Source organism: Hyperoodon ampullatus (assembly GCF_949752795.1).
Source record: "Hyperoodon ampullatus genome assembly, chromosome: 18".
NCBI lineage: Eukaryota > Metazoa > Chordata > Mammalia > Artiodactyla > Ziphiidae > Hyperoodon > Hyperoodon ampullatus.
Window position 1 is genome coordinate 54,193,579 of NC_136931.1, and position 18,090 is coordinate 54,211,668.

The 18,090-nt window shown below is 44.4% G+C and overlaps 1 protein-coding gene across 1 annotated transcript in view; it reads left to right on the forward strand.

Annotated features, from left to right (window-relative positions):
- ARHGAP35 (Rho GTPase activating protein 35) overlaps positions 1–18,090 on the forward strand; it is a gene marked incomplete at both ends in the record, with an annotated part of 73,570 nt that overhangs the window by 11,329 nt on the left and 44,151 nt on the right. The window contains one exon of the mRNA XM_079723613.1: positions 4,286–4,430. Coding sequence (XP_079579739.1) covers positions 4,286–4,430 — 145 coding nt within the window. The remainder of the gene's footprint in view (positions 1–4,285; positions 4,431–18,090) is intronic.

Here is an 18,090-nt window from a genome sequence, read left to right on the forward strand (position 1 = left end):
GGTGTGAATCTGTCTGAGCCTTTGTTTTCTCATCTGTAAAATGGGGTTAATAACCCTTCCCTCGAAGGGTGGTTGTGAGGTTTCACGTAACCGTGCAGAGCACCTAGCACAGTGTGTCTAGCACGCGGCCGCTCGTGATTAATCACTGTTATTTTCCATTTGGCGCCCAGTCAGACTCTGAACTTAGACGTGCAGATGTGTCGTTTGTTCTCAGGGCTTGGTTTCCTCTGGCTAGATGCTTTTTTCAGTTCAGCCTGCTAATGAGTGAGCCCAAAAGAAGACAGATGCTGGGATGGTGTTCTTTTCTTCTCTCCAAGGACCTGCTGCTGAGAGTGCGCCACTGACTCCCTAATGAGTGACACATATCTGACCTGGGACTGAGACAGCTGGCAGGCCACTCAGAAGAATGGCATTTCCATCTTGACATGTGCCCAGTAACCCTTCAGATGCCTGAGGTGTTGCTTGTTATGTCAACAATCTGGTCCAGTTCTTGGCATGCACCACAAAGTCTGATTTCCTTCCTAGGAAGGTTTAGAATTAGTTGTGCAAGAATCCCTGCCTGATTTTGTGACACCCTAGAGAGCCTTCAGTTATTTCAAGGAAGTATTTTGACATTCTGTAAAGCAGAGTTTGTTTAAATCTTAGAGAGGATGAGAATTAATATCCATGTCATTCAACAACGGGAGTTGATGCCGTTGCCAAAGCTTACTCTCTGTTTTGTAAGTTGAAGTGCTGAACTAGGTTAGATCTTATTAGATAGACTCTTTGAGGTGAGAGGGGTAAGAGCAGCTCTCTGGGACTTCCCTGGTGGCTCAGTGGTTAAGAATCCGCCTGCCGGTGCAGGGGACACGGGTTCGAGCCCTGGTCCGGGAAGACCCCACATGCCGCGGAGCAACTAAGCCCATGCGCCACAACTACTGAAGCCTCCCCCCACCCCGCGCGCCTAGAGCCCGTGCTCCGCAGCAAGAGAAGCCATTGCAGTGAGAAGCCCGCGTACCCCAACGAAGAGCAGCCCCTGCTCGCCGCAACTAGAGAAAGCCCGCGCGCAGCGACGAAGACCCAACGCAGGCAAAAATATATAAATAATTTTTTTTTAAAGTTACCTTTAAAAAAAAAAAAGAGCAGCTCTCTCATTTAGCCTTCCATCTGACAGCAGCATCTCCTTGACAATGAGTATGGCAGGTAGGTTGCAGCCTCTGCTTTGAATACTTACAGGGCAGTCCTTTCCTTTTTAAACAGCTGGGGTTTTTTTGTTTTTTAGATTTCTCTGGCCAGAATTGCCTCTTTGTCTTCCTCTTATCTCTCCCAACAGGACTATACAAAATCATCTGTCTCTTTTCATGAGATAGTCCTGTAGCTATTTGAAATAGCTGTCATCATGCCCCATTCTTCCCTTGCCCAGCTTAAAGACCCCTGGTATTTTATGTGAGTCTTTATTACCTTTAGAAGTTCTTCCGATTCTCAGTGTACCCTTAATCATTTATTTATTCCGCATATCCCAAGAACTTTCAGAGGAAGGTAATGAACCATAATGGTTAAGAACGCAGGTTTTGTAGTCAGAACTGACTTGGGCAAGTAACTGAATTTTTCTGGGATTCAGCTTCTTCATCTGTAAAATGGAGTTTTAACACCCATATTTACAAATCTGTTGTGAATCTGGAATGAAATAATACATATAAAGAATTTAAGCAGGGCTTCCCTGGTGGCGCAGTGGTTGAGAGTCCGCCTGCCGATTCAGGGGACACGGGTTCGTGCCCCGGTCCAGGAAGATCCCACGTGCCGCGGAGCGGCTGGGCCCGTGAACCATGGCCGCTGAGCCTGCGCGTCCGGAGCCTGTGCTCTGCAACAGGAGAGGCCACAACAGTGAGGGGCCCGCGTACCGCAAAAAAAAAAAAAAAAAAAAAAAAAAGAATTTAAACAAGGATCTGGTGCTTAGTAAGTATTCAGTTGATGGAGGCTAAATTTTCTAGCTAACTTAGACTGTTAGAACACACCTCATTATCTTGCTCTAGTATTGAGAGGGTGGAGGAAGTATGAGATTAAAATTTATTGTCTGTTTACTAGAACTATGGTCAGAAGGCATTATAGTGATTGGAAGTAGCTTCCTGGCAGCTCTCTTAAAGTTCCCATTTTTTAAAATTCCATAACAGCAGTTTATTTGGAAGCTTCAAGGTTTTATTGAAGAAGAGTGCTATTATGTTAGTTTTGACTGGCAAATGCTGCCTGGTTGGGGTTGGCCAAAAGATTGTCGCTTAAATCCGGATGGTCTTCCTTGTGTGTTCAGATTCTTCAGCTAACAGTTTAAATGGTATGGCATTTTTAAGGGAGAGCCTCACTTGATGCATTGTTACCGGTTGCTACAGTGTGTAACAATGGAAAACACTCAGCCCTTCTCACATTGTTGGGCAACTACTGCGCTCTAGGCACTGAGCCACTTCCAGTACATCACATCATTTCACCCTCAGGACCACCTCGTGAGGAGGGTACTGTCCCCAAGGTGCTAAATTACTTGACCAAAGTCAGAGAACTTCTCAGTCAGGATTCAAACCCTGGTCTGTTAGATTTGAAAGCTTAAATTCTTTATGTTGTACTTCATGTAAGTAGAAGATGCTAGGGAGAGTCTAGATTGGTTAAATTATTTCGTGTAAAGATAAATCATTAATTTGCTTTTCCATACTTCTTGGGTAAAAAGTGTGAAATCAGAGCCTGTTTGCCTCAGGCAGTCCATACAGGGGAGAGAGCAGCGGACACTCCCTGCAGCCTGAGAGGCTGTGTCACTGGTTTTACCAGGAGCAGGCATATTGCAGCGACAGGCTTTGTGGAGTGCATGTTCTTCTCTGGGACCCTCGGATCCATTCACATTGCATTACAGTCCTCCATACCAGATCAGTTAGCGGGCTGTGTGAGGACCGGATCATCTTTGCCTTTGGGTTGTCATTTCAGATAGTGTCAACCAGCAGTCCAGACATGGCCTCGTTCCTTCTTTCATGTACAGTTTATTCTCAGCTGTTTTTTTTTTTTTTGCCACTTGTTTGCACAGGAAGTCCTCAGCGAATTTCAGACTAAACAGGAAGTGATTTGTTCTCATATAAAGGGGGTACCAAAAGGAATGAGGATGAGCAGGATAAGGAAAGGGAATGGTTGACCCCGACCTAGAAGCTGGATAGCTGTCCTCTTTAGTGGATTTTATGCAGAGATCCCTCAATACTTTTAAGTTGGGCATATTTGTAAATAAACCTGCCCTTCTAAATTAGTCTCATTAACTTGCAAATGAAACTGAATTGCTGGAGATACACCTGCTCCATTTACCTTGATTCTATTTGGTTATCCTCCTCCTTAGTAGATATTTTAACAAAAGCCCAAAATTTGAGGTGTATTTCTGTAGCTTTAGGAAATTTACCATTGGTTTAGAGCATTTTTTCCTCCTCATGTGATCTTCAAAATAAAAGGATTGAATAATTTTGCAGCAAAATATCTCAGTAATGTTTATGAGCGTGGGCTTTGGAGACAGACCCTCCTGGGTTTGAATCCCGGCACTGTCACTTGTTAGTTGTGTCACGTGAGACATTTTTCCTTGGTAAAATGGAATGCCATAAGGTTTAATAGAAACAGTATCTGGGACTTGGCTTGGTACGTAGCAGCGCTCAAGTAGTTGTTGCTGCTGCTGCTACTCCTACTACATGAGGAAGGTGACTGCTAGGAAGGAAAAGACAAAGAATTATCTTATTTGTCATGTCTGATTAGTTGGTTTTACCCTTTCCTAATGCAGAAGCCATTGGGAATTAACCCCAGGCTGATGTATCAAAGGGAATTCTTCTCTTGGGCTTTCAGCAGAATGCATGCTTTCTTTTCTCAAAGGAGGAAATTATTAGTTTTCAATTCCACTTTTTAAATCTTTTGAAAAGATTTTAACCATCCTTGAGTGTATAGTATCTATTATCTGTACGGAATGTTTGGAAAGCTTCCTGTTTACTCCATTGTACCTCTGATAAAGGATGTTGGACAGTCATCTCATTGTTATTAAATAAACATGGCCTGCTTCTTATAAACACCTTTGTTCTGATAATGCAGTTTCACACCCAAGGTGTGACTATGTGGCAGCTTGCTGGCATCTTGTGTGATACTTGGAGGAATGAGATGAGTAAGTGGGTCTCTTTATCCTGCTTGGAATCTTTCTAACAGTTTCCACACCACTGAGAGTTCCCCTCTGGAAGCCTTACTGAAGTTTGAGTTGTATATTGAGAATCACTTTGTTTTTGTGCTTTCTTTTCTCTTTCCTGGACAGAAACCAAAGCCCAAACCCCGGCCATCCATCACAAAGGCAACCTGGGAGAGTAACTATTTTGGGGTGCCCTTAACAACCGTGGTGACTCCAGAGAAACCGATTCCTGTATTTATTGAGCGATGTATTGAGTACATTGAAGCCACAGGTAAGTGTTACCTCGGAGCCGATTACAGCTTTCTCTGTTTACAGGACGCTTTCTAGAGGGCTAAGCCATCTGGAGATTCTGGAATTATTTCTTGTTTCCGTGAGATGCTTTCTGGGAAGGAGCTGAGTAATCCCGAGAGCTGTCAGACTTGTGGATCCTCCATCTTCATGTAGTTTTGAGGCTGTCGTGCAAGATGTGTTAGGCCTTTCAGTGTGTGGGGGCAGTCCTGTGTCAGGACTGCAGTTGTGGCTGGTTAGAATACCTTTTCTATGGTCCCGCAGCTCCCTGTCATAGCATGCAGCCTGTTTGTCCCCTACAGGTCTCTCAGCAGGGAAAGGGTTTTATTTATCAGTGACTTCAGCGCTGTACTGGACCCAAATGGTAACACATTTTGGTTTAATAAAAGGAATGTGTAGATAGATGGCCATCGATCAGGTGCCTGAAATTCATATATTGCTAGAATTTTTTTCCTGCAGTAAAAAACCAGCCAAGATGCTTAGATATCATCTAGTCAAGCAGCTGCATTTCAGTTCCATTGGCAACTTGGTGTTATCACAAAGGCTGACTGTCTTAAAATTTTCTGTATTGCTCTTGAAATGTTAAAATTTTACCTGTGTTAAAAACACTTATTTTGTTCATTTAGAGCTCCCATAACGTGTCTCCTTGACATTTCTCTTTTCTTTTTTTCTTTTTTTTTTCCTTTTTGGCCATGCCGCATGGCTTGTGGGATCTTAGTTCCCTGACCAGGGATTGAACCCAGGCCCCGGCAGTGGAAGCTCAGAGTCCTAACCACTGGACTGCCAGGGAATTCCCATCCTTGGCATTTCTTTTGTAACCCCCGGAGCTTCCAGTTTCATGTCATTGTTTCCCTTGATTTTCTCCTGGATACTTTCAAAGCTGATGAGCTTTGAGGATGTGGTGTAGTGGGCACATGGTTATGTGGACCCTTGAGCATTAAGAGGTGAGCTCAAGGATATAGGCTGCTACTAATTTGAAACCAAGGTAGGGATTATAACCTCCCTATGTGTTCTTTCTAATTCCGCTATTACCTGCAATGATATTAAGTATTGTGTGGTGTGGACAGCCTACCAAGCTCTGCTAATAATTTCAGCAGCATCATGTTAAGCTGAGTGGTGGTGTTCATATTTACTCAGGATGTGCCAAATCAGGGGAAATGGGTTTCAAATTGAAGCTCTCTAAAGACTCTGTAGTTATTTCCAGGGTTTTCTCAGTAGCACACCAGGATTGAATCACAGTAAGCACTTGGCATAATCATAGCAGATCTGTAGTTTGTTTAGACCATCTGTAGCCAAAGCCTTTAGTCAGTGTCCATCTTCTTGACATTGGTTTTATATCCGTTTCTTCCTGGCACCTCTGCCTTGGGCAAGGAGGAAATCTTCAGGAAGAAGGTTTGAGTGACTCAAGCCTCTCCTTGTTGACCTAGCACTTCAAGAGATAGTTTATATCATTTGGGGGGTCCTTAACTTTAATTTGAAGTGATTTCAGATTTATAGGAAAGTTACCAAAATTTTAAGTTGTAAGAAATTGAAAGTTACAATTCCCAGGTTCCTTAAATGTTAACATTTTACCACATTCCCTGTATCGTGTGAGTGTGTGTGTGTGTGTGTGTGTGTGTGTATGTGTATCTTTTTTTCTGAAATGGTTGGAAGTTGCAGGTATGATGCACCTGTACTTCTAAATACTTCAGTGGGTATTTACTAAAAACATTCCCTTTATGTAAGCACTATGCAGTTATCAAAATTAAGACATTAACATTGACCCAATACTAACCTATCTAATCTGTAGACGTTTTCATTTCATCATTGGTCACATTAACATTCTTTAATAGCAAAAGACAAGATTTTTTTTGGTCCAGGAGCTAATCTCAGACCACATTAAATGGTACATTTAATTATCAAGTCTCTTTAGTCTCCTTTAATTAGGACAGTTCAGTTTATCTGTTTTTCATGGTCTTGATAATTTTAAAAAATACAGATCAGTTATTTTGTAGGAGGTTCCTCAACTTGGATTTTTTTTGTATGTTTCTTCACGATAGGTTCATGTTTGTACTTGTGGCAGTAACAGCAGGGAAGCGAGGCTGTGTCCTTCTCAGTGCGTCATACCAATTGGCTTGTGTTGTCAGTTTGTCCCATCACTGGAGATTTTCTCTTTGATCCCTTGATTAAGGTAGTGGTGTCTGCCAAGCTTCTCCACTGTAAAGCTACTCTTCCCCCATTGTATGAATAAGTATTTTGTAGGAAAATGCTTTCAGACTGTGTAAGTATCTGTTTTCTCCTAATATTTTCACCCACTAGTTTTAGCATCCATTGATGATTCTTCCCTGAGACAATGATCATGCTAATTCCTTCTTCATTTATTAGTTAGGGTTCTCCTGTCAGGGTGAGCTTCCCTTTTCAGTGGGCTCCTTGACTGGCTCACCTGTGGTAGCACCAAATGCCTGAATTTTACCTGCATGCCCCTCTCGCTGAGCACATCTGTGGGCTTGATCTACCATACCCACCTTGCTTCTCTGACTCTTAGACTGTGATTAGCTTTTTTTTTTTTTTTTTTTTTTTTTTTTTGCGGTACACGGGCCTCTCACTGCTGTGGCCTCTCCCGTTGCGGAGCACAGGCTCCGGATGCGCAGGCTCAGCGGCCATGGCTCACGGGCCCAGCCGCTCCGCGGCATGTGGGATCTTCCCGGACCGGGGCACGAACCTGCATCCCCTGCATCGGCAGGCGGACTCTCAACCACTGCGCCACCAGGGAAGCCCTGTGATTAGCTTTTTATTATGTCCACTGCCTCTCCTCTACCTGTGCTTCTACAGGTGTTCTTCTACCTGTGAATCCTTTCAGGTGCGAAGACCTCTTCAACCCTGCCCCCAGTTCACTACCAGCCACTGCTGAGCTGCTGCTTCTCTTAAAGCTCTGTTAGATTGCACCACTGCTCACCCTGACACCCAGAAGCTTGGAACTTCAGGGTCCTCTCTGACTCATCTAATCCATCCCCAAGTGTGTTGCTGTCCTTTGTCATCTCTTGGCTCTCTCCTCCACTTCATTTCCACTGCCCCACTGTCACCCTCCTTCTCAGTCCATCCTGATTACGTGGCATTTCCTCCACTATAAACCTCTTCTTGCTTCCTCACTGCCTACCAGATGCCGGCGCACTCTCGACTCCTCCCTCCTACGCGCACTACTGCAGTACTGTTATGCTGTGGTTGTCTGCCTGCCTTCTCTTCCTCCCTCCAACCCTCCCTCCCCATTCTTTCTGTTTTATACTACCACAGGCATTAATTTTAAAATTGTTTTACAAGAATACACACCATGTATTAGAAGGATATGGCCAGAGCAGAATTTCTTTGTGTTTCTCTGCTTTGCATATACCCTTCGTGTGGTTTGAAATGTGTCCCACGTTCTTCCTTGCCTCTGGAACTTGTCCTCATTCTTCAGGACTCTTCCACCCCCAGCAGCACTTTGAATGTAACCTTCCTGGTAGTTCTTCCCGGCACATTTCAATCTTGAGAACAGGATTCTCTGTTCTCCTTGTCTCGGAGAACCTGGCACACAGTACACATTAGTTGTTGATGGAATGATTGGTTTTCAACCTGGAATACCTTAATTCCATTGTTTTCTTCTTCTTTCTTTCCTTTTCCTTTTAAATTCTGGTCATATGCTTCCCCTTATTGGCATTAGTTTGTACTTTTATAGAATTTCAGGAAAATAATTAGATGTGGTATCTGTGAGCTTAATGTGTATGTTGGGGGCAGTTGTCTTTTGTGTACTCAGTTTCCTAAAAGAATTTGTTTTCCTCTTCATAAAATTAAAGCATGTTCATTGTAGAAATTCAACAAAAGGCAAAAACTGAAAAAGAATTTAAAGATTCATTATCTTCCACTTAATGAAAACCACTGTTGATATTTTGATGTATTTCCTTATAGTCTTATTTCTCTGCATGTGTATAGGTTTTTAGTTTTACGTAATTCAGAATATGAGGTATTATAGTTCTCAAAAAAATTTTAGCATAACTCAGATGAGGCTAAAGAGCCCTGAGTTTACCAGCTTACCTACTCCCGTTTTCCTGCAGAAAAAAGAACTCAGTAACTAAGAGTTATGTTGGAGGACCATTTTTTGAGAACCATTACTTTTTAAACCAGACATTATTTTGTGAGCATGTTCCCCTGTCATTACTCTGTGAAAATATGACTTCTAATTGCTGTACAATGTTCCATTAAATGGCTGTATCACAGATTATTTAACCATTCCCCGTTCTTAGGCCCCTGTAGCATTTTCTCCTGATGTACTTAAAATAAAACATTCACTAGGAGAGGCATTTGGGAAGAGTGATATAGAGCTTCAGGTCTGCAATTAGACCGCATTTAGAATCTTTGTTCTGCCACTTGCTCATCTGCAAACTGAGGGTGATGACAGGACCTGCCTGCTTGGGCTGCCAGGGTTCAGGGGGACTTGCACATCGGGCGCCGAGTGTGGCGCCTGGCACACGGAAGTGCTCAGTGCCTGCTGGTCATCACGGTTAGCTTCACCCGTGGTACATTCGGTCTTTCTTCCTATTGCCGGTCAGACTTTACCGAGTTATGACCTTTTTCTTTTCTCCCTAACTTTTAAATTTGAAAGTGGTAAAATCCATTGAAAGAGTACTACAGTAATCACCCAGTATTCACCAGTGGTTAACATTTTGCCACATTTGCTCTTTCTCCCCATAATTTGTATTGTTTTTTTAAAAAATAAATTTATTTATTTATTTTTGGCTCTGTTGGGTCTTCGTTTCTGTGCGAGGGCTTTCTCCAGTTGCGGCGAGCGGGAGCCACTCTTCATCGCGGTGCGCAGGCCTCTCACTGTCACGGCCTCTCCCATTACGGAGTGCAGGCTCAGTAGTTGTGGCTCACGGGCTTAGTTGCTCCGCCGCATGTGGGATCTTCCCAGACCAGGGCTCGAACCCATGTCCCCTGCATTGGCAGGCAGATTCCCAACCACTGTGCCACCAGGGAAGCCCCCTGTATTGATGTTAAACCATTTGAAAGTGAGCTGCGGACACCATGTCACTTTACTTCTAAAAATCTCAGCATATATCCCTAAGCTTCAGGACTTTCTCCTCTATAACTACAATAACATTATCACTTTTAAGAATATTAGCATTAATTCAAGAGCATTTCATATAGATCTATGTATAAATGTACTCAGTTGACTTAAAACTGTCTCTTATAGCTGAGTCTTTTGTTCTAGGATCCAATCAATATTCACAGTGCATTTAGCTATTGCCTCCTTAGTCTCTTTCAGTCGAGAACAGTTCTCTCTGCCTTTTTTTTTTAGTGATGACCTTTTTTGAAGTGTCTAGACAGTTGTCGTATAGACTGTACCCTTGTGTGGTGTGCTGTCTGTACCTCTCCAGTGTCCTCAGCCCCCTTCTGACACCACCCGTAGCCACTTCCTCATGTGGCTCCTGTCTGAGCCGAGGGCTGGGGCTGCAGACACAGTGCCCAGGGCAGCAGGACTGCTGCCTCCCTCCCTGGACACAGCACATCTGTGAATTGGGCATCGGGACTCTCTCAGATTCTGGTGACTGGCTGAATGAATTAGTCCGTCAGGTGTTTTCCCCAGCTCTGGCTGCTTTCTGCTGAACTTGTGCTTTTCTTAGGGAAAGCCTGTGCTGCCACCTGACCACCCATCCCATCTTTCCCTCTCTTACTCATGGTAGAATAGCCACAGGACCCAGTTTCCATGTGGTAGTCCCGGCAGTCACTTCTAACCAATTAGAGATGATATTCCAAATAAAACTTGTTTGTCAGGACTGCCCCACGCAGTTCAAAGTCAGAAGTCATTGTGTCCCTGTTTTTGTGTCCATCTCATGCACCTGGGCACTGTGCTCATCCTGGCAAATAAAATATTGCATCATCACTTTCAAGGGCAGTGCTTGGGAGTTCATAGTCCTGCCAGCCATGGCTAGGCCTTTCATGCCTCGGGGCCTGTGTTGCTACCCACCTGCCGCTTCACAGCCAGTGTCACAGTAGAAATCGAACCAAAACCTTGCAGTAGAGAGGAAATGGTGTGACCGTTATGAATTGGGATGACTTAAACCATCCCATCACCTTAAAAATATTTTTTCTGGGACTTCCCTGGCAGTCCAGTGGTTAAGACTCTGTGCTTCCAATGCAGGGGGCACCGGTTCATTCCCTGGTCAGGGAATTAAGATCCCATGTGCTGCGCAGCACAGCCGAAAATTTAAAAAAAAATCTTATTATAAGAGTAATATACTTGCTCACTGTAAAAAATTTAATCATTATAAACATAAGTAGATGTTATATAGGTATATAACAAAGTGAAAGTCCCTTATAATCCCAAGTCTCCGGAAGTACTCTGCATTAATAGTTGGATTATGTTTCCTGCTAATACTGTCCCCCAAAATGTTTAAAAGCATGAGATCATGTACTACGGTTCCACAGCCTGTTTTTTGTTTGTTTTAATTTAACGCTGTGTGTCTTGTGCATCATCTTTTAAAATTTCATCTCCAAGCCAACTGCATTTTAACCTTTGACCTGAGAAGAGGGTGGCAAGCGTTGGGCTCACAGGGGGTCTCTGGGAGTCTGGGAGGAGAAGCTTTGTTTGCAGCCATTCTGCCTTCCAGGGGTGGCCGGTTCCTGTCCCATGTTTTGTGAGTAAATTGCTGACTCTTCCTAAACATGAATCACAAAGAAAGGATTGCTGCCTTGCCTCAGAATGTGCCGCTCCTGCTGTTACCAGGTCTGTTGGAGCTCCTCCCCCACATTCTTAGGTTAGCTCATAACATTGTGGGTGGAGATTGGTTCTAGTTTGCACCTGTTTTTTGTTTGTTTAAATTTTTTAAAAAATTATTTATTTTTGGCTGTGTTGTGTCTTCGTTGCTGCGCGCAGGCTTTCTCTAGTTGCAGAGAGCGGGAGCTACTCTTCATTGTGGTGCACGGGCTTCTCATTGTGGTGGCTTCTCTTGTTGCGGAGCACAGGCTCTAGGCACGGTGGGCCCAGTAGTTGTTGCTCGTGGGCTCTAGAGTGCAGGCTCAGTAGTTGTGGCGCACAGGCTTCGTTGCTCCGCTGCACGTGGGATCTTCCCGGACCAGGGCTTGAACCCCATGTCCCCTGCGTTGGCAGGTGGATTCTTAACCACTGTGCCACCAGGGAAGTCCCTGCACCTGTTTTTTTTCCTGAGCTTTCTGACCGGTTCATTTATCCTTTTTCCATATTTTCTGAAACTGGAATGTGTTCAAGAAATGGCCAGTAGGTAGAACAGCTTTCAGATTGATTTGCAGATGCTTTTAGCCCAGCCCAGGCTCAGGGACAGCCTCTGTGCTTTCTGTGCTAATAAGATATTAGATTTTCACTTTCTCAGCTCTGGTTACATGGGAAGGCTGGAAAAGGGCATGTAACTACTGCAGCTGCTCTGGGGTCACCATGGCAGCGGGGTGGGAGGACTGACTGGGGGTCAGATTTGACTTTGTATTTCTGGTTAGAAAGCTTTTTCTTCCAGTTTTCATCCATGTGGAAAATTGGTCAGGGCAGTAGAGTCACTGCTCCCCTGTGATAGCAGTGTGACTCCTCAGTGAAGGAGAGCATTGGCCGAGCCAATCTGAGATCCCTGATGTGTGGCAGGAAGTAGGAATATTCAATTCTGGACAGTTTATCTCACTGGAGTTGGGGTAAGGACTTACTTTTAGAGCCTACTCACAATCCTCCTGAGAATAATTTCTCAGGATAAGTACGCTATCTTTACACCTCACCATGGCCACAAAAGTAAGGTTTTACACACCGAGCCTCTGGGCCAATTTTGAGTCAAGGCTTCCTTCCCGAAGTTGAGGGGAAGTATCCACGTCCTACAGCATAGAAACTCCCTGAAGCAGCTTCTTCCAAGTGTCACTCCTCCCCATCCCGGCAGGTCTAGTATCCTGGAGGCTGAATGCCTAGTGCCCTACTCATCTGGGCTCTGCTGCATGTATTCCCCAGGCCCGCAGCCTCGCTTGTCAGCCATTTAACTAAGAATAACATTCTCTAGGAATGATTTCTTTGAATAATGTGTGAGACCAAACCTCCTTGGTCCCTCTTTCTGTGATTTTTAACCTTTTTCTTTTGGCAGTGAGAGGGGGCAGGGTGACAGTGGCAAAAATCATTTCACATCCAGCCATCCTTTTCTTAATTGCTTTGCTTACTGAGAGGTGACCAATCCCCAGCACCTCTAGCAAGTGCCACAGAGGGCTGAGAATAGGAATTGTTCCCAGGGAGAAGTAGTTTCATTTGGACAGAAGGCCCCTCTTTTGCATCTTAAATTACAATGTATTCAGACCATACCATATAAATAATTGGTAGACCATGGTTTTGTTAGTGCATCTTGCTTTCTTTTGGTCCCTGTAGAGTGAAAAGCTCCCTGTAGTCAAGGAGGCCTGCAGCTGTTTAAAATAATAATGCCAAAGATGGTCTGCCATCACGTTAACTTTCCCCATTTTCTATTCCTGACACATTTATTGAGTGCTTGCTATGATCCAAGCATTGAACTGGGCACTTGGCGTGTGTGATCTCATTTCACAAGAGATTGTTTTGTTGCTGTAAGAAGCCAGATGTGGGAAGGTGGCCCTTGGGAGGCAGTCAGGGTACATCACGGTCTTTTATCACTGCAGGGAGGACCTCGGTGTCAATAAAGTGCAGGGTTGGCTTGGCTGGGGAGAAGGTGGCAGCATTTGTATTCTCCTCCCCTGCTCTCTGGGAGGAATCCTACCCCACAGTCTGGTAACAGAACCAGGACCCTGCCTTTCAAGGCCGTGCCTGCCTGGGCACAACATTGCCCCTGAAGTTCACATTTATTTTCAAAAGCCCTTTGCTGGAGGGCCTGGAATCGAACCACACTACCCTGCATTGGGGTTTCAGTGCCTGCACTTAGCGGGATTTGTATTGCAAGAGGGGCTTTTTCTTTTTCTTTTTTTTAAGTTTTTTTTGATGTGGACCATTTTTAAAGTCTTTATTGAATTTGTTACAGTATTGCTTCTGTTTTGTGTTTTGGTTTTTTGGCCACGAGGCATGTGGGATCTTAGCTCCCCAACCTGGGATCGAACCCACACCTCCTGCATTGGAAGGCGAAGTCTTAACCACTGGACTGCCGGGGAAGTCCTGAGAGGGACTTCTTCTGTCTGCCTTCCAGGGGCACTTCTTGGTGGACAGCAGAATCAGGTCAAGCCTGACCTCTCATCTCTGATGTAGTGGGAGAATCCAGATACAGCACCAAGTGGTTGTAGAGAGAAAGAAATGTCCTGATAAGTCGTTAGTAGGTTTACAAATATTTAGCTTACCATCTTTTGGTGGGGGGGATGGATGGATGGCAGATTCTGTTCATTCAGCAGATATTTATTGGATTAATTTATTAATATATTAATTAATGCTAGGCATTGTGTTGAACTAAAGTTGCCCTCATGATGACCAGGGGTGGGGGAAATAGACATAATCACACGAATGAATAATTAATTCAGGCAAGGAACATTATTGGGTTTTAAAAATCACTGGAGAGGGCTTCCCTGGTGGCACAGTGGTTGAGAGTCCGCCTGCCGATGCAGGGGACGCGGGTTCGTGCCCCGGTCCGGGAGGATCCCACATGCCGCGGAGCGACTGGGCCCGTGAGCCATGGCCGCTGAGCCTGCGCGTCCGGAGCCTGTGCTCCGCAACGTGAGAGGCCACAACAGTGAGAGGCCCACGTACAGCAAAAAAAAAAATAAAAAAAATAAAAAAAAATCACTGGAGAATAAAACGACTGACAGGACCAAGTGACGATATGGAGCAGTTAGAACCCTCACCGCTGCTGTTCAGGTGAGTAAACAAACTGGTCCATCCATCCCCTGGAATACTACTCAGGGGCCAAAAGGAATGAATTACTGCTACACACAGCAACAGTGTCAGGTCTCAATATGCTGAGAGTGATAGAAGCCAGACACAGAAGACTACAAATTAAGATTCCATTTATACATGGCTCTGGAAAATGCAAACTAATCTATCGTGACAGGAGGCAGGTCAGTGGTTATGGTGGCCTGGGAGCTGGGAGTGGCAAGAAAAATTGCTTGCAGAGGGTCATGGGAAAACTTTGGGGGGTGATGGGAATATTCCTTATCTTGATTGTGGTGATGATTTTACTCATGTACACATACTTCAAAATTACCAAACTGAATGCTTTTAATGGATACAGTTTATTGTTTATAAATTATGCCTCAATGGTTGATTTTTTAAAAATCACTGAGGAAAGGTGTTGAGGGAACATGATATTTGCATGGTCTCAGAATACCACCCAGCACATTAATTACTAATTACAAAGGAGAAATGTACCTTTATAATGGAGAGATATGGGGGTTACCACCTTAACAGAAGGTGATCAGGACTGGCACCCCCAGTAGCTGTTCAGCCTAACATTATGTGCCTTGTTGCCAAAAATATTTAATCTGAATCTTATCATGAGTAGATAATCAAACAAATCCAGAATGTGATACATTTTACAAGACAACTGGCGTGGACTCAATAAAAAGGTCAGTGTCATGAAAAAGAAAAAAGTTTGGGGGCCTAGTGCAACTTCTGTGTTTATAACCCGAACCCCTTTCCCATTCAAGTAGCCAGGTGTTAAGTCCATGAGCTTTTGAGTCACCTCTAGCGTCCTGACTTTCCCACACAGTAGCTGGCCTTAAACTGTCTAAGCCTCATTTTCCTGTTCCTTCAAATTGGGCATAAAAATAATAGCTCTTTCAAAGGGAATTTTTTAGAAATAAATGAACTCCTGTTTGTAATGTTCTTAGCATAATGCCTAATACGTAGTAATCACTCAGTCCATGTCAGCCATTATTTTGGTGGCTCATGTTACTGATTTACTGCGGTTGTGGAAATCCAAATAGGACACTTACCCAGAACAGTAACGGATGACATTAGACAATGTCTGTAGGCAGGGGTTTTTGTTTGTTTGTTTTTTTTGTTTTTAACCGGGTGAGGAGGCAACAGAATCAAGCGTTTTATTTATTTTTTAATTTATTTATTTTTGGTCACACGGCCTGCAAGGTCTTAAGTTCCCCAACCAGGGATTGAACCTGCGCCCTCAGCAGCGAAAGCACGGAGTCCTAACCACTGGACCGCCAGGGAATTCCCTGTAAGCAGTTTTTAAAAACTTCTCATTGAAGTATAGTATCCATTAAGAAAATTGCACTCATCATAAGTACAGCTCAATGAATAGCCACTAACTGAATACACCTGTATAACCAGTACCCAGAGCAAGAAACAGAAGATGACCAGCTGCCTGCAAAACTTACTACCCTGGCTTCTGCCCCTGGCTTCTGACAGTTACAGAATAGTTTTGCCTGCTTTTGTACTTTAATAATGGACTCATACCAGATGCATAGTTGTGGTCTAGCTTCTTTCTCTCAGCATTACGTCTGTGACATTCATCTGCAGGTGGATCTGTAAACCCCCTCGTGGTTGTGTGGTTCATTTATTCTCATTGCTGTATACTGTTCCATCATGTGACTAGTCCACAATTTATTTATTCATTCTACTCTTCGTGGATATTTGGGCACTTTCCAGTTTGGGGGCTCTTAGGAATAGTGAATAGCTGCTGTGAACATTCTTGTACATGAATATTGGTGCATGTATGTGCACTCATCTATTTCAGGTATATACCCAGGAGTGAGGCAGTTTTTAATAATTAATTTTAACATGTTGAACATGTTGGTTTAAAAGATGTCTTGAAGCACATATCCGTTCCTGAAGGGGCAATAAGCCTATGAGGCTGAGAGCTAAAGCAGTAAGAGGATCTCTGCTACCTGTTTATGGCTTTGTGTTTCCTGTCTTTTAAGGGGTGAGGGGTCGTTCTGGCGAGGGTGTATGTGGGTGCACAGAGCTGTGTCATACATTATTTTAGCAGCTAGATCATTCCCGCTTGCAAAGTGTGCCTGGCTGGAAGAATCTTGAATTCTTCCAGTACCTTGTGGTGTAGCCCTTTTCTCTGCTGGGGCTCTCCTCGTGGTTCTGAGTTGAGACTGTGGTTAGCACAGATCTTGGTAACCCTATGGTTTTTACTTGTTGGGCTATCATGGGGCATTGCTCTCTGATTCAGTTTTGGCCATTTGTAGCACAGATAAATAGGTGTTCTTACTGACACCTACCAGTGAGACTCTAAAATGAGAGGTTCAACCCTGTGGGCAGTTTGTGAGGGGAGGAAGGGTGAGGCAGAGTCTGGAAGCGAAGCTCTTCCCCCAGTGGGTCTGAGTGTGAGTGTGGAGCCCTGCAGCCGTGGCTGGAGATCAGCTTGTCTGCTTTGTTCACAGGTCAGAGGTGGCCCACGGCTCCTCTGCGCAAATGGAAGCCCTCTGTAAAAATGCTCTTTGACAGAATACTTAGAGCTGTGACCTTCTTCCTGATTGAGCTCGTTTGCCCGGGTAAATGAGCAGAGTGCTTTCTGCGTGGCAGATTTAAATTTCACCACTAATTGAGGGTAGCATCTTTGGGGAGAAGCGCTTGCCATTAGATCAGAGGCCTTTTGGGAGACAGCCTGGCAACAAGCACATCAGGGCAGATTAAGGCGAGGGTAGAGATGGGGAGAGGACAGAGCGCAACTGTTATTAGTAAGTGGGGGACGGTCCTCGGAGAAGCCAAGTGAGAACTTCTGCCATGTGCCTGTGGGGACTATGCACATACGTGTTGCATATGTTTTGATGGCCTTTTTTCCCCTTTTTTCTTGCTACTGACTAATCTGTGCAGGATGAACCTGGAGCCAAACTGCCTGGATTCGAATCTCTGTTCTGCTGCTTATGAACAAGTGTTTAACCTCTCTGTGACTCAGTTTCCTTGACTGTAAGATGAGGATAATGATAGTACTTTGAATCATTGTGGTGATTCAATATGTTAAAAACCTTTTAACAGTACCTGGCAGGTTGTAAATGATCAATTAGCATTGGTTGCTGCTGCTTTTAGCACTGACACTAAAGTGCATCTTCCACTCTAGTTGGGCCTCTCAGCTTGCTGGAGCCTCATTTGCCAAGCCCTGCTGTCCGCTAGACTTGGTTCCCCTCCCCCTGTGCAGAGGCCCCTCACCTTCAAAGTCCAGCCCAGGCTTCTCCCTCCAGGAAGAGTAGCCCACTGACTCCCTCCCCTTTCTGAGTTTCAAAGAGCTTGATAGCCAGGTGGGTCAAGCATAGACTTTGGAACGGGTCATACCCCGTTCAGAGTGCCAGCTCTGCTGCTACTCTTCTCAGTTTCACTGCTTCACACCTCTGAGCTCCGTGCTTCCTCTGCAAAATGCAGCTAACGATAATACCCACCTTGTTAGGGCTGTGAGGGGTGAAGGAGATCGTGTATAAGATGCTTGGCCTGGCACATGCTGAACACTCAGGAAAGGGGAGACCTTGTCATTTTGTGGTGAAATCTTCAGTATTAACTTCTTGCTTGTCCTCTGATTATTTCATGAGTTGGTTTTGATTCCCTGTTTAGATGTTCACCCCTTACAGTCAGGGATGTTTGTTACATGTTTTAGATCTTCTCCATGCCTATTCGGCCTGTGATAAATCCTTGGGAATCTTTTTTTCTACAGAGCCATCTTCACCTCCATATAACCTCACTCTTTTGATAACTCTGTGCATTTATTTTTCTGCCTGATTCCAGAGTG